The sequence below is a fragment of the Chiloscyllium plagiosum genome, unplaced genomic scaffold (genome assembly GCF_037043375.1).
Source record: "Chiloscyllium plagiosum isolate Xiang-an unplaced genomic scaffold, Cpla_swu_hap1 HiC_scaffold_20, whole genome shotgun sequence".
Classification (NCBI taxonomy): domain Eukaryota; kingdom Metazoa; phylum Chordata; class Chondrichthyes; order Orectolobiformes; family Hemiscylliidae; genus Chiloscyllium; species Chiloscyllium plagiosum.
The window spans coordinates 5,858,450-5,874,344 of record NW_028270158.1 but is presented as its reverse complement, the minus strand read 5'-3'; the positions used below and the strand labels follow the sequence as shown (position 1 = coordinate 5,874,344).

The following is a 15,895-nucleotide window of genomic DNA, read 5'->3' as shown; positions in this document are numbered from 1 at the left end:
AATGAAGGGCTTTTTATGCATCACTAATGAAGTTTATTTTGTTTCTCTTACATTGTTTTGTGACCTAGCAAGGTTTGTGAGAGACTTGTGGAACTTGTTTTTCTCTTAAAGCTCAAGGGAAATATCCAATGCTTAGAGGTACTTTGGTTTCAATTTTTCTTGAGAGTTGAGAAAATCTATGAAGTCCTTGGAACAGGATGCCTATGTAGACCTGTCCCCCAGAAATAGTGGAGGAGGCTCCCTGAGAGTAAATATTTAAAGTTAGTCAGCAGACCAAAAGTGTTGAGATCAAACTTTGAAGTGGGTACTTAAAGCTGAGGTGTATGATAGCTCTTGGAAGATGTTATTGGCAGTTCCAATCTAAAAGCTGAAGTCACAAGTGACTGAAACCTTCCCAAGATTTTTCACACAGGGCCTCCAATGTGGGTACCAAGAGTGTTTAGGTACTATTCAAAAGCTGTTTTGCTTATTTACGGCTGAAATGCTCTTCACCCCGATTTTCCTGCCTTCTCTCCATATCCCCTCAACTCATTACCAACTAAAAGTCTGCCTAACTTCTCCTTAAATTTACTCACTGTCCCAGCATTTACTGCACTTTGGAGTAGCAAATTCCATAGGTTCATGATCGTTTGGGAGAAGTAGTTTCTACTCAATTCTCTTTTAAATTTGCTACCCTTTATCTCAAGACTACAACCTCTTGTCCAAAAATGCCGCACAAGAGGAAGCATCCACTCCACATCTATTTTAAACACACCTTTTATCAAAGAATCATAGTCATAGAGATGTACAGCATGGACATGGTCCAACTCATCCATGCTGACCAGATGTCCTAAATTAATCAAGTCCCATTTGCCAGCACTTGGCCCATGTCCCTCTAAACCCTTCCTATTCATGTACCCATCTGGATGCCCGTGGGCGGCACGGTGGCACAGTGGTTAGCACTGCTGCCTCACAGCGCCAGAGACCCGGGTTCAATTCCCGCCTCAGGCGACTGACTGTGTGGAGATGTCCGATGGTGTGAACTGATAGAATGTTTATACTAGTGAGCTTAAGACAGCAAACAGAACAACAATTTTGATTTCAGTGCAGAAGCATCACTTTGTTTCTTCAGTTCAGTTCATAAAAATCCAGAATTCAGTTCAGAAGGTTGAATAGTTTCTGCAAGCAGGGGAACCAAGTTTTTTCAGTTGAGTTGAGTTGAATGCAGGGGAACCACTCAGCTCAGCACAAGTACTTTTAGTTGAATTCAAGCTGTGAGAGCTTGTGCAGAAGTCTTCAATTTGTGAGAACCAAGAAAATTTATGTCCTCAATTGCAAATGATTAATACCCTGGTCAAGTCTAAAAGGTCACAAAAGCTATTCTGGGTCTGTAGCAGGTGGTGAGGAACCAAACAAGAGAGAAAAAGATACTTGACCTCATCCTTACCAGTCTGCCGGCTGCAGATGTACCTGCACATGACAATAACATTAAAAGTAACCACTGCTAAGTCCTTGTGGAGATGAAGTCTGACCTTCACACTGAGAATACACTTCATTGCGTTGTGTGGCACTATCACTATGCTGATTAGGACAGACTTCAAACAGATCTAGCAATTAAAGGTATCCCTGACGTGCTGTGGGCCATCAGCAGCAGCAGAATTGTACTCCAGCACAATCTGCAACCTCATGGCCCAGCATATCCCACATTCAACGACTGCCATCCCAGGGATCAATTCTGGTTCATATGAGAGTGCAGGAGGCCGTGCCAGAAGCAACAACAGGCATACCTAAAAATGAGGTATCAACCTGGTGAAGCCACCAAACAGGACTAATGGATGCCAAACAGCATAAGCAGTAAGTGATAGACAGTGATAAGTGATCCGTTAACCAATGGATTAGATTTAAGCTCTGCAGTCCTGTCACATCCAGTCAGATGGTGGACAATTAAACAATTCACTACAGGAGGTGGTTCCACAAATATCCTCATCCTCAATGATGGAAGAACCTCACACATCAATGCAAAAGATAAGGGTGAAGAAATCGCAATGATCCAAAAGTGCCAAGTGGATGCTCCATCTCAGTCTCTTTCAGCAGTCCATAGCATCACAGTTGCCAGTCTTCAGTCAATTCAATTCACTCAATGTGGTATCAAGAAATGGTTGGAAATACTGGATACTGTAAAGGCCAGGGGCCCCGACAACATTCCAGCAATAGTACTGAAGACTTGTGATCCAGAACTTGCTGCTCCCCTAGCCAAGCTGTGCCTGTACAAATTCAACACCGAAATCTATCTAACAGTGTGAAAAGATAGCCTAGTTATGTCCTGATTATAAAAAGCAGGACAAATTCAACCCAGCCAATTACTGCCACATAGGTATACTATCAATCATCAGTAAAGGGATGGAAGGTGTCATCATCAGTGTACAAATAGCACCTGTTCAGCAATAACCTGCACAGAGTCACCCAGTTTAGGTTCTGCCAGGACCACTCAGCTCCTGACCTCTTTACAGCCTTGGTTCAAACATGGGCAAAAGAGCTGAATTTCAGGGATGATTGAGAGCGACAGCTCCTTGCTATCAAAACCACATTTGTGGCATCAAGGAGAGCTAGCAAAACTGAAATCAATGGGTATCAGGATGCAAACTCTCTATTGGTTGGAGTCATGCATGGCACACAGGAAGGTGGTTGTCATTGTTGGAGGTCAGTTTTCTCAGCTCCAGGACATCTTGCAGGAATTGCTTAGAGAAGTGTCCTCGGCCCAATCATCTTCAGCTGCTTCATCAATGACTCTCCCTCCATCATAAAGTCAGATGTGGGGAAGTGCGCTGATGAGTACACAATATTTAGCAGCTTTCCCAACTCCTCAGGTTTGAAGAAGTCCATGTTCAAATGCAACAAGATCTGGAAAATATCCATGCTTGGGCTCACAAGGGCGGCACGGTGGCACAGTGGTTAGCATGCTGCCTCACAGCGCCAGAGACCCGGGTTCAATTCCCGCCTGAGGCGACTGACTGTGTGGAGTTTGCACATTCTCCCCGTGTCTGCGTGGGTTTCCTCCGGGTGCTCCGGTTTCCTCCCACAGTCCAAAGGTATGCAGGTCAGATGAATTGGCCACGCTAAATTGCCCGTAGTGTTAGGTAAGGGGTAGATGTAGGGGTATGGGTGGGTTGTGCTTCGGTGGGGCGGTGTGGACTTGTTGGGCCGAAGAGCCTGTTTCCACACTGTAAGTAATCTAATCTAAGTAATCTAATCTAATCTAAGTGGCAAGTAGTATTCATACCACACAAATGCCAGGCAATGACTATCACCAATAAGAAACAATCTAACCACCACCCCTTGACATTCAATAGTTTCACTATCACTGAATACCGCACTATTAACATCCTGGGGGTTACCATTAACCTTGAACTCACCATATAAATGCAGTGGCTACAAGAGCAGATCAGATGCTAGGAATACTGCTGTGAGTAATACCTCCTGACTTCCCAAAGCCTGTCCACCACCTACAAAGCACAAGTGAGGAGTGTGATGGAATACTTCCCAATTGTCTGGATGGATGCATACTCTCAAGAAGAATGACCACCATCCAAGACAAAGCAACCTGTTTGATTGACATCACATTACAAGTATCCACTCCTTCCATCATCAACACTCAGTAGCAGCAGTGTCTACTATCTACAAGATGCACTGCAGAAGTTTGTCAAAGATCTTTAGACTGCATTTTCCAAACCCACAACCTCTCCCATTTGGAAAGATAAGGGCAGCACCTACATGAAAATACCGCAACCTGCAAGTTCCCCTCCAAGCCACTCTCCATCCTGACTTGGAAATATATCACCAGTCCTTCACTGTTGCTGGGTCAAAATCTTGAAATTGCCTCCTCACTGGCATTATCGGTCTACTGACAGCACATGTACTGCTGCGGTTCAAGAAGTCACCACCACCTTCTCAAGGCCAATGAGGGACGAGCAATAAATGCTGGCTGACCAGCAATATCCACATCCAATGAGTGAATAAAATGACCCAGAAATGTGGGGAGGAATTGTAAAATTGTCTCTGCAGTTCATGGAACAGAAGTAAGCAGAGACTTAAAGAGCAGAGATAGGAGCATATTTTCTACAACTTGAGTCTCTGTGATGGCTAATGCTCAGAAGCAGTTTTTAACTTTGCTTTGCTATTTGTGTTAAGATCTTTCTAAACAGTCCTATATATCAATATCATGTGTTTCCATTTTCTCTTTTAAGTGATAAACTTGTGTTCTGTTGTTTAAAGAATATTAGCAGTCTCGTGTGAATATGTTCAGTGACTTACCATCATGTAAACTAACTGAAGAAAATTAAACACATGACCTATCAAGTCAGGTTTTGTTCTAGGATCTGACATATCCAGTCATATCATCAGATGAGATTATAACAAACTGTACACATGATCAATAAGTAACTTTCATACAATCTTGTAGGTGTCTAACTCTATCTGTTGAAATGATACCAGCAAAGATTTTTAAGCACATTAAAAATTAATCCCAAATTGGAAGAAAAACACTGGCTTTTATGCAATACTCAAAGTGCATTTCTAATACAGTGCCCAACGGACATCTTATATAGTACCCAAAAACATACACAGATAGTACTCATACCAGAGTCCCTGACTATAACACCTCGAAAGATCTGTCACCTCCTCAAGCTTTTATCCCAACATTTTTGGTCTGAGACTAACACTAACTCTTTAATCTAAGGTAATCTAATTTGTTTTATCCCTCCCTTCTCTGCAGCACTGGTATAAGCATCTTCAATAAAGGACTTCAGAGGGCGGCTCTCTCTAAGCTATGGGTATTAATGTTAAAAAATCTTTCAAGATGCAGCTTGTTTATCTTGTTTTGTCATAATACCCTACCAACATACATGAAACCCATTAATTCTATCGCTTGGCCTCAAAAACTGATTTAAAGTAAATATCCATGGCTACAGAAATATTGAGAATTATTAACTTCAGACACAGAGGAAAAAACACCTCAACTATCGCAAAAGCCAAAAATATAAATTTACAATAAATTATATTTTAAATACTTTATAAAAATCACACAGTTTCCACATTGCACAAACACACTGCACTACAAAACTTATTAAACATCTATAGCATATTTTGAACCCCACAGAGGCAATGGCACAGTGGTATACAGTTAGGAGGGAGTTGCCCTGGGAGTCCTCAACATTGACTCTGGACCCCATGCCTTCAGGTTAAAAATGGGCAAGGAAACCACTGTCCTCCCTCGGCTGATGAATTGGCACTCCTCCTTGTTTAACAACACTTGGAGAAAGCATTGACGATGGCAAGGACCCAAAATGTATTCTGGGTGGGGAATTTCAATTTCCACCAGCAAGAGTGGCTTAGCAGCAGTATTAATGATTGAGCTCGTTGGGTCCTAAAGGACATAAAGAAATGGATAGGTTGGCATCTTTTTGATTGGAGTGTAGGAGGTTGCGAGGTAACCATATAGAAGTTTATAAAATCATGAGGGGTATAGATAGGTTTAATGGTAGGTGCCTATTCCTTACAATGGTGGATTTCAAAACGAGGGAACATATTTTTAAGTGAGAGGAGTGAGAGGTTTAAAAAAGACATGAGGGGCAAATGTTTTACCTGAGGGTGGTTCACGTGTGGTATAAACTTCCTGAGGAAGTGGTGGATGCAGGCATAGTTACAACATTTAAAAGATACTTAGGTAAATACATGAATAGGAAAGGTTTAGAGGGATATGGGTCAGGAACAGAGAAGACTAACTAATTTGGTTTGGGGTTATGTTCGGCTTGAACTGGTTCGACCAAAGGGTGTGCTTCCGTGCTGTATGACTCTAAGTTCAACAATAAAAACCCTTAGAATCTTTTTAACTTTTATTCCAAACAATTTCCTCTGCATGCTTCTTCTTCAGTCTTTTCCCAAACGTAGACTGACCCAAAGCACAGTGCCAGGGCAAGGAAAGCAGACACGGCCTGAACACACTCCAACCAGAACAGAAATCAAACTCTGTACTACTGGCACCAATGTAATCCACATTGGCCATTAGGCCAATTAATGTAGCCCCCAACCCTCCAGCCAGGTCTGAATTGCTATGGCAACATACACTGTTGCATGCATATTTTGGCCCAAAGCTATAACTAGTAATAGTAAAAGCTGCAATTTCTTTCTGTGCCATGGCTGAACAAGAAACTCTCCTGCTTTTATCGCCTACCATTACTGTGTATTGAATGATTTACAAGTTCACACTCAACTTGTTTGGTCATACTGTAAACTTACCTTCCTTGGCCCTCCAGTCCTGGAGTGAGACTGGAATCTGGAACGTCTTTTGTTAAGAGGCAGGGATGCCATGCACTGTGCCATAATACTTCCTCCTCCTCTTCCATTATATGTGATAACACTTCAAATGAACTTTGAAGATTTCTTATGTTTGAAATCATCGATACATTGTACAATTATTGAACATGGACATCTCAATAGATGCTTGCATGATGTTGTTCCAGATAGCAACTAGAGGAATGTTTAATATGCAAGTCTAATCTTAAAATTATTTGAGGGTTGTTCAGTAAGAAGACCAATTGTATGCAACTTATGCTAGTGTTATCTTCATGAGATTGTAAGGAGTAGGCCATTCAGCCTGTAGAACCTGCTCCATCATTTAATATATATATACGGCTGATTGAACATTTCAATACCTTTTATCCACAATATCCCATGACACTATTGATAAACAAAAAATTATCAACCTCTACTTTAAATAGATTCAGAACTCCAGCCATTGCTCAAGTTCTGAAACGCAGAGTTAAAGCTTGTATATCCAATGACACTTCCTTCAGATGTGACTGTCTGAGACTCATGCAGCAATCTTTTCGATTTTCAGTTCCAGTTGCATTGGCGACTCCTCTGAGGTCTGTGCACAGGAGCGACCTCAGAATCAGATATCAGTGCTACAATCAATCACCATGCACGGAACTTTGGATCACAACTTAAAGGGAACATTGAACACACAGTATGTCCAACACTTAACACATATAATAGGATTTACACATAGGAACAGGAATAGGCCAATCAGCTTGTCAAACGCGCACCATCATTCAATATGATCATGGTTGTTTGACCACTTCAGTAGTTTTACCTACCATATCCCCCTAACCCTGTACACTGCTGGTAATCAGATATCTATCAATCTTTACCTTAAACATAATCAAAGACTGAGCTTCCATGGCCTCTGCTGTGGGGAATTTAACAAAAGCCTTCTGAAAATCTAAGTATTCTATGACCCATTGATTCTCCTGAGTCAGGCAAGAAGGAGTAAGATTATAAATGACTTGGATGAGGAGGTTGAGAGGTGGGTTAGTAAGTTTGCAGATGACACAAAGGTTGGAGGTGCCGTTGATATATCGAGAGCTACTGCAGGCTGCAGTGCGACATTGACAGGATGCAGAGCTGGGTTAAGAAATGGCAAATGGAATTCAACCTGAATAAATGCGAAGTGATGCATTTTGGAAGGTCGAAATCGATTGCTGAATATAGGATTAAAGACAGGATTCTTGGCAGTGTTGAGGAACAGCGGGATCTTGGTATTTAAGTGCATAGATACCTCAAAGTTGCCACCCAAGTGGATAGGGTTATTAAGAAAGCAAACGGTGTTTTGGCTTTCGTTAACAGGGGGATCGAGTTTAAGAGCCACGAGGTTTTGCTGCAACTCTACAAAACGCTGGTGAGACCACACTTGGAATATTGTGTCCAGTTCTGGTTGCCCTATTAGTGGAAAGATGTGGAGAGGTTGCAAAGAAGGTTTACAAGGATGCTACCTGGACTGGAGGGCTTGTCTTACAAAGAGACGTTGACTAAGCTTGGACTTTTCTCCCTGGAGAGAAGGAGGAAGAGAGGTGACCTGATCAAGGTGTACAAAGTAATGATAGGCATCAATAGAGTCGATAGCCAGAGATTTTTTCCCCAGCACAGGATTGATTGCCACAAGGGGTCATAGTTTTAAGGTGTTAGGAGGAAGATATAGAGGAAACATCAGAGGTAGCTTCTTTACCCAGAGAGTCGTGAACACATGGAATGCATTGCCAGCGGTGGTGGTGGAAGCAGAGTCAATAGAGACATTCAAGCAACTGCTGGACTGCATATGGACAGCAGTGAATTGAGGGGTGCATGGGTTATGTTATGTTAGATTAGGATTAATCCTCGGCACAGCATTGTGGGCCGAATGGCCTGTTCTATGCTGTACTTTTTTATGTTCTATGTTTATTCATTTTGTGAATAATATCTTCAAAAACTCCAACAATTTTGTCAAACTCTCATTCACAAATTCCTGTTGACTATGCCCAAGTGAATTATTATCATCCAGGTGTTGCTTATCTATTATAATTTCTACATTTCCCCAATAAATATTGTATGACTGACAGCTCTGTAGTTGTGTGTTTTCTCTTTCTTGCTCCATTTCTAAATCATAGACTCAGATGTACAGCATCTAATCCCATTTGCCAGCATTTGGCCCATATCTCTCAAAATCCTTCCTATTCATATTTCCATCCAGATTCATAGATCCGATCCATACATGCACCACCCTCTGTATGAAAACTTTGCTCGTCAGGTCCCTTTTAAATCTTTCCCTTGTGAGTGACATTTGCTGGCTTCCAAACCATAGGAATCATACCAGAATCTATCAAAGCTTGCAAGATAATCATCGATGTATCTAGTATCTTCGTAACCACCTCCTTCAACACATTGGGAGGTAGACCATCAGGTCCTTGGGACTTTTCAACATTCAACCCATTAATTTCTCCAGTACTATATTCTGACTAATGCTAATTTTCTTTCAATAACTTATTCTCCATAGCCACTTGGATCTCTGGGAGATTTATGGTATTATTCTGAATGGAAACAAAGTAGTCATTTAGCTTGTCCATCATTTCCCATTACAAATTCTCCCACAATGGACCCATGTTCCATTTACCCTAACTCTGAGATATTCAGCCATCTCTTGATTTGGAAACATTTCTTAAGAAGTTATTCCTGAATAGGTGGTGAAGGTAACTATCTTTGTTGGGTGCTCGTTTATCCTGCAGAAACCTTTTTTTGTCAAATATTGAGATCCTTTGATGATAGTGACTTCACCATTTCAATTGCTGCAACGTGGTTTCCCACCCCAAACAATATGCTCTAATTGCAAGATTTTAGACTCATTTTTAGAAAGTGCGAAACCAAAAATTCCTATCGATGTTCATATAACTGATTCCACTGGATGTTTAAACCAGTCCATGTATTTGTTCCGGAGAAGAGTCACTGGATTCGAAAGTTAACTGGTTTTCCTTTTCACAGAGACTGCCAAACCCGACGAGCTCCTCCAGCATTTTGTTTTTATTTTATTCGCCTGGAGTGTCATTTTCAGGTCGCTTTAAAGAGAACGTGCGAGACATTTCAGTTACATAAGGCTGTGTCGCAGAATATTCGTAGTTATAAGACACCGCTGCAATTTTGTCGAATAGTTGCAGAGTGGGTTTTAAAAGAAGCGACATCATTAATTAATTGTCGAGCTCAGCGAAGTTCCAGGCTTGAATCAGCAGATCACCAGGCCGAGCATTTCCAGTCTTGCGAGCTTTGTCTTCCACGGTACGGCCACTCGGTGTTTCAGTTGAAGGTCTGAACGCGCATGGGAAATGCGGTGGGGCGAGGGTGGTATTTAAAGGCTTAGGCTGCATTATTTCTGATCTATTCCCTCCTCTCCGCCCCGCCCCGCGACACGAAAGCGCTGATTCTTCAAACTCCGGCTAACGGGCAGCCGCTCGAGCGCCTGGCGGGGAGGAGAGGGGGGTCACACATCCGGGCATTTGATAGGGTGGATTGGGGGGGGGCGGGGAAACCGGGACGGAAGGGATTGTGGGATATGTAGTCTACTGAGGCCTATTGTTGGGAGCGATGGAAGCGGCGGGAAGCAGGACTACAACTCCCAGCGGGTAATTGGGAAGTGGGGTGGTGGGTGAGTGCGGGCGCCTGCGCAGAGGCCTCCGTGGACCGAGCAGTGGAACGCGTCAGTGCTGTCGGGAGAGACACACGCGAGGAGTCGGAGCTTGCGGGAGGCTGTCGGTTTCTTCTACCATCAGCACCGGCGTCGGAGTCTCGGTGCTCTCCTCCCTTCCCACACCACCCTCTTCAGCCTCCATTCGGACACCCACCGACCGGACGGGGAGAAACATCACCACAAAAGGAACGGTTGTGGTTGTGGTGGTGGTGGTGGTGGTGGGGAGGGGGGGAAGAGAGAGGGAAAAAAGGAAAGAGCCTTTTCGGAAAAAAAAGGGGGTGCGACGTTATTTTTTGAATCCGGTGACATTCTGAGCGCGGCCATGGATTCGAAAGACGTGGCGGATTACGCCCCGGATTCCTGGGAGCTGGCGGCCGACACGGATGTTGAGGCCCAGATGAATTCCTCCTTCTCCCGGCTCAATGTGAACGCCAAACCGTTCGTCCCCAATGTGCACGCAGCGGAGTTTGTACCCTCCTTCCTGAGGAGCTCAGACGAGGCCGGGGAGACGCTAGAAGGTAATGAGACACAGTCCCTCACTCTCACACCCGCGTACAATTTTTTTACATCGTTTAACATTTAAAACGCACAAATCGCCGAGGCTGCGGAGTCGGCGTGAGCCCGGCTGGCGGCAGGCCTCCGAGTTGAGGCCTTTGTTCCGTTGAAGCATGGGAGGTGGGACTGGGGGAGCTTGGGAGGGGTTGGATTGACCGCCTTCCACAGGACGGGAGGCTCATGGTGTCTACACTCCTCTCCCCCTCCACGATTCACTATGGTGTATTTTTTTTCTTGCCCAAGTTGCAGCCAGAATGGAGCGAGCCGTTCGCCTGTTTCGTGCCTGGATGACAGGCGTGGTTGGGGAGGCGGGGGGGAGGTTTCTACCTAAACTTGGAAATAAAAGCCCTCTGCCTTGCCCCCCACGTCGACTTGAAGTTTTTCGGAGACGAATAGTGTTTCTCTCAACTTTCTTTAGAGCTATATTCCATTCGCCTGTCTGTATGGCCCTCTACTCTTACCCCTCCTTGCGAAATATTCCATATGTTAGACTGGCGGGGGGAGGACTATGCTGCACTTCTCTTGGCCTGAGGCCTGGACGTGAAAACCGACCTCCGTCTCAATCTTGTGTTCATACAATTCCTGTTCCGCTTCGGCATATCGAGAGGCAAAAAACACTGAAGGATCATTTTAAACGGGCATTAATGTCTGCGCCGTGTATTCCGGCTTTTCGTACGATGCTGGGAGTGTTGAATTACAAGAAAACTTTTGAGCCGCGTAGTTATTTTCGCCTATGACTTCATTTATTTATAGTAAATGAAGGTCCTAGTTAGGTTTACAGGCAAAAAAAATCGTCACCGGTATTTATGAATCGATGGTTTAACTTTGGAGATGCAATTGTAGCTAATTTGCAGAAACTTTCGAAACTGTTCAACTTAACAATTTCCCCCATGCCAATTTAGGAGCTTGAACCTACTATATATATATAACGCAATCACGTCGCTAAATTGCATGCTGGCATGCCAGCATTTACAAGTACTGTACGGTAATTGTCGTATTGGCTACTTTCAGCACTTTGTTTGAAGACCTCCATCCTACAAACAACAATTAATGCTCATGGATTTATGAGACGGTATGTATTTGTGTTGTAGTTGTGACATTTCTAGTGGTCAGTTTAATTTATAGAAAGTAATCTACAAGTGCAATAGCCAGAGAAATATTAAGGCCTCGAGTTTTATGTTGAATACAGCACATAAACACACTTTCCTCTAAACCTTGGACTTTTTCATCTAGTTGAATAGGGTGGAGTTACAAGTTAGATTCAGGTCTTGATTGCAAGATAGTTGTTATGCAGCTGTGTCCTGAGAATGACAGGGATAACTGCCTGTTTGTACAGCTGAAAGCTCCTTGCATTCATTTTAGGTAGACCCTGTGAACTGTGACAGTTGGGAGGCATTTGTTTTCTGGTCTATGGTTTGTTCTTGTTCAATTTCTCCTCCACACTCTGAATATAACCAGATCTGGAATTGCAGTTTGTGTTTCCATGTCTCTTTCTTGGACACCGGAATAACTTATGGGAGAAGTTACTTATGGAATACTACCTTCAACTTTTTAAGAGAAAACTAAGCAAATGGATTTTGATAACTACGTTATGTATATTTTGTATTGAAGTAGCAGTTCCAGTTTTCCATGTACTGCAATTTCTATTCTGGTTTTTAAATAAGTTTTATTTTTACAAACCATTCCTCCCCATTTACCTACTATAGGGGGTCTTAAACTTATATTGGTTACAACATAAATAAGCAAGATGTTAATATTTTGGTATGATGGTGTGGCAGTGATGACAGGTGTGATCCATAGGTCGCTACGTAAAAATAAACTTTTGGCAATACCCCTTGACCTGAGTTCAAGTTGCAACTCCTGGTAGCCAGCTGTAAAGTTCAGCCATTTTTCTGGACCTTTGTGTTAATCTAAAGAAAGAAAATAATCTTTTTGAAGTGCAAAAACTGAGGTGGCTCACATTTGTTACCCATCCCTAATAGTGCTTGAGCTCAGTGGCTTACCTGACAATATTGGAGGCCAGTTTAGAATCTGACATTCAGTGGATCTCAACCCTAAGTTAGGATGACAGATTTCCCCTCCCTCAAGGACATTAGTGAACCAAATAGGCTTTACAAAGGTGAATATGGTTTTGTGCTTGCCAACATGAGACTGACTTTCACTTCCAAGTATTTTAGAATTCAAATTCTGCCAGCTTCTGTGGAATTTAAACCTGTGCCTGGGCCCAACTTGAGTGAAATAATCATTTCATCCCAAACCACCACCCCATTCCTGCTCTAATATTAAAGGGAATATAGCTCTAAGAAAGAGAATACATGCATACTTGATCATCACTGGTGTTGATACTCAAAGTAACAAAGATGTCCCTGGAGTGTGCAGACGCCAGGGCAAGTAACCCATCATTTGGGTATGATTACCTTTATTCTTCAAACCGTTGGTAAATAATTATTGATCATTTTAAGACTTAAATTTTTTAAGCACTTTAACATGAAGTATCCCTTTTCTTAAGAAGACAGATTCAGCCTAACAGAAGTTGAGGATGGGAATGAATGACCCATTTAGTGAGGAAAGTCCTACAGCAAACTGTTAACAGTTTCAGTGCAATTTAGGTTTGACCGCAAGTGCTATATAAAGTAGGGAGAAAACAGTGAGGAGTCTGGTGTTTTGGCTAAAATGAACTTGAATTCAGGATAGTTTAGAATGTAGGGGCATAACACTGACGAGCAATTTGTAAGTGAGGGTTTATTCCTGAGTAACAGCTTTATTGTTATATCCAAATATTTGCAACAGGAATCTGTCTGAACCATATTTATGCATCATCCCCAGCTGCAGGTGCAACTGTTTGTGGTATTTTGTATTTTAATTTCTGCTGTGTATTTGCACACCAGCTTGATTATACTTTTTGAAAGTTCCTGAAGGACAGCTGGTGAAGACTGTTGAAAGCAAAGTTTGTAGCCAAGGTCAATTTTGTTTCTGCGATAGTGTTGCAGATAATGCTGTGTGCAGCATGGAGCCTTGTTGATGGTGAACAATTTTATTGTGGAAAATACAAAGCTAGAAGTCTAAAACATGGGAACATTTTTAAGTCTATGAAGGATGTAGAAATGGTGACCATGAAAAATTATATTTCAGAGAAAATGATCCTCATTGTGGACTGGATCTGGGATCTGCACATTTAACTTCATGTCTAACAGCTGGAATAGGAATGGAATTGGACTGTTCATTTCTGGCAATCAATACCAGGAGTGACTTTCTAGTGTTATAAAGATTTACCTCCATGATGTCAGCTACAGATGGCAGCATAACTACTGTTCAGGTCCAGCTTCTAAATTGAAATTGACCTTTGACAAAGATTTTATGCTTGTGTTGTTTTTTAAAAAAAAAAATCCTTGTGTGGAAAACATGCATTTACATTCCAAATTTCAGTTGTTGCATATAAAATAAGAAATTTTGAGTAGATACTTGCTAGAAAGATATGTCAGAACCCAGAGTTGAGAGTGTGGTGCTGGAAAAGCACAGCAGGTCAGGCAGCATCCAAGGAGCAGGAGAATCAACATTTCAGGTATTAACCCCCACCCACCCCAAAAAAAGTCCAGATCTTCATTCCCCAGTACAGATTATTACCAGAATCTTTGTGTAAATGTTATTAATAGTGAATAGTGTGTTCAATAACCTATATTTTTTTTCTCTCAGGCACGTCTGATTCATGACATGAATGTGCAAAATAAGATTCAGTAAGATCATAGCTAATCTTATTACCCCCACATTTCTACCTCCCTCTAATAACCTTTCACCTCCTAAGCGACAATGTGTCTGCTTCTACCCTTAAAAAAAATACATGTTTTGTTTTCAGCACTGTGAGCAAGAAAGCTCCAAAGAGACTGAACCCTCTGTGAGAATACTTCTCTGTACTTCTGTCTTAAATGGATGGTCTCTTTTATTTTTAAAACAGTAACCCCCCTAGTTCTGGGTTTTCCCACCAATGGAAGCATTCTTTCTACATCTGTTAAGTCCCCTCAAAATCTTACTGGCTCAACCAAGTTACCTCTTGCCCTTCTGACCTCCAATAGATACAGGCCTAGCCTGTTCAACCTTTCCTCATAAACTAACCCCTCATTCTAGGTAATAGTCTAGTAAATCTTATGTGAGCTGTCTCCTATGTATTTGAGATTTGTGTTGAGATGTTGTGTTGCACCTCTAGGATAGGTGTATTTTGAACCAGGATCTTCTGGCCCAGTGATCAGGCAACTACTACCTACCGTTGGAGCCTACCAATATCCTTCCTTAAATAAGTAGACCAAAACTGTATTCCAGATGTGGTCCCATCATTGCCTTGTACAATTTCACTATAAGTGTGCTTTTCTATTTGGTTCCCTTTTATATATAATGTTCTGTTAGCTTTCTTAGCTAATTGCTGAACCTTCATGTAGTCTGCAGTTTGTGCTTGAGGATACCCGGATCCATCTAGATCTCTGCAATCCGGCATCACTTGGATGATATGCTGCTTTTTGATTCTTTCTGCTGGAATGGGCAAATTTCATATGCTTCAACATTGTGCTTGATTTGCCAGACCTTTGCCCATTCACTTAGTCGGTTTGTACCTTTAAGACGAATAGATTACGCCATTCAGCCCATTGAGTCTGCTCCGCTTTTTGATGTCTAATATGTTTCTCAACTCCATTCTCTTGCCTTCCTTGTGTCTTCACAGCTTGCTTTCCTATCTCAGGAACTGTCCTCAGCAAATTGAGCAACTCTACTGTCAATCTTTTTTCAAATTATTTCTATGAAGTTTTAAGAAAAATTGAGAATCCAGCACTAGCCCTGTGGCACACTGCACGTAACATCTTCCCAACCAAAAGTGCCAATTTATTCCTACTGTTTCCTGTTGAGTAGCCAATCTTTTAAACATATCAATACGATGCCCCCTACATAGCTTTTCTGCAATAGGCTTTGTTGAAACTTGTCAAATGTATTCTGGAAATTAGAGAACAGTCATCCACTGGTTCCTGTTTAACCATAGAATGTTATTTTGTCAAACCACACCAATTTATTACTAGTAAGTTTTAATAAAATTTCTTTTTTATAAAGCCGCATTGATTATTGATGCTGTCTTGCACTTTTCTAAGTGTTCTGCTATAATGTTAGTATCTCACCTATGGTAGGTGTTAAGCACCTATTCAAGACGGCTCAGGGAATCTCTGGTGGTCTCTACTTGCAAGCCTCTCTTGGTTCCTCCCGGAGTTTGTACTCTGTGGTAGTCTGGAATATAAAATTCTTACAGACTGTTTAGTTTAAATTATTACCTTTATTTAG

General features: G+C 42.1%; 1 protein-coding gene across 2 annotated transcripts in view; it reads left to right on the top strand.

The window, feature by feature from the left end:
- The first annotated feature begins 10,048 nt into the window (after positions 1-10,048).
- Positions 10,049-15,895, top strand: part of LOC122560891 (eukaryotic peptide chain release factor GTP-binding subunit ERF3A) — a 53,162-nt gene continuing 47,315 nt past the window's right edge. The window contains exon 1 of one of the 2 annotated variants that reach the window (XM_087997614.1): positions 10,049-10,545. In XM_087997614.1, the coding sequence (XP_087853740.1) occupies positions 10,350-10,545 (196 nt within the window). In that variant the 5' untranslated portion in view covers positions 10,049-10,349. The remainder of the gene's footprint in view (positions 10,546-15,895) is intronic. The other variant, XM_043712114.2, reaches the window with a different exon arrangement.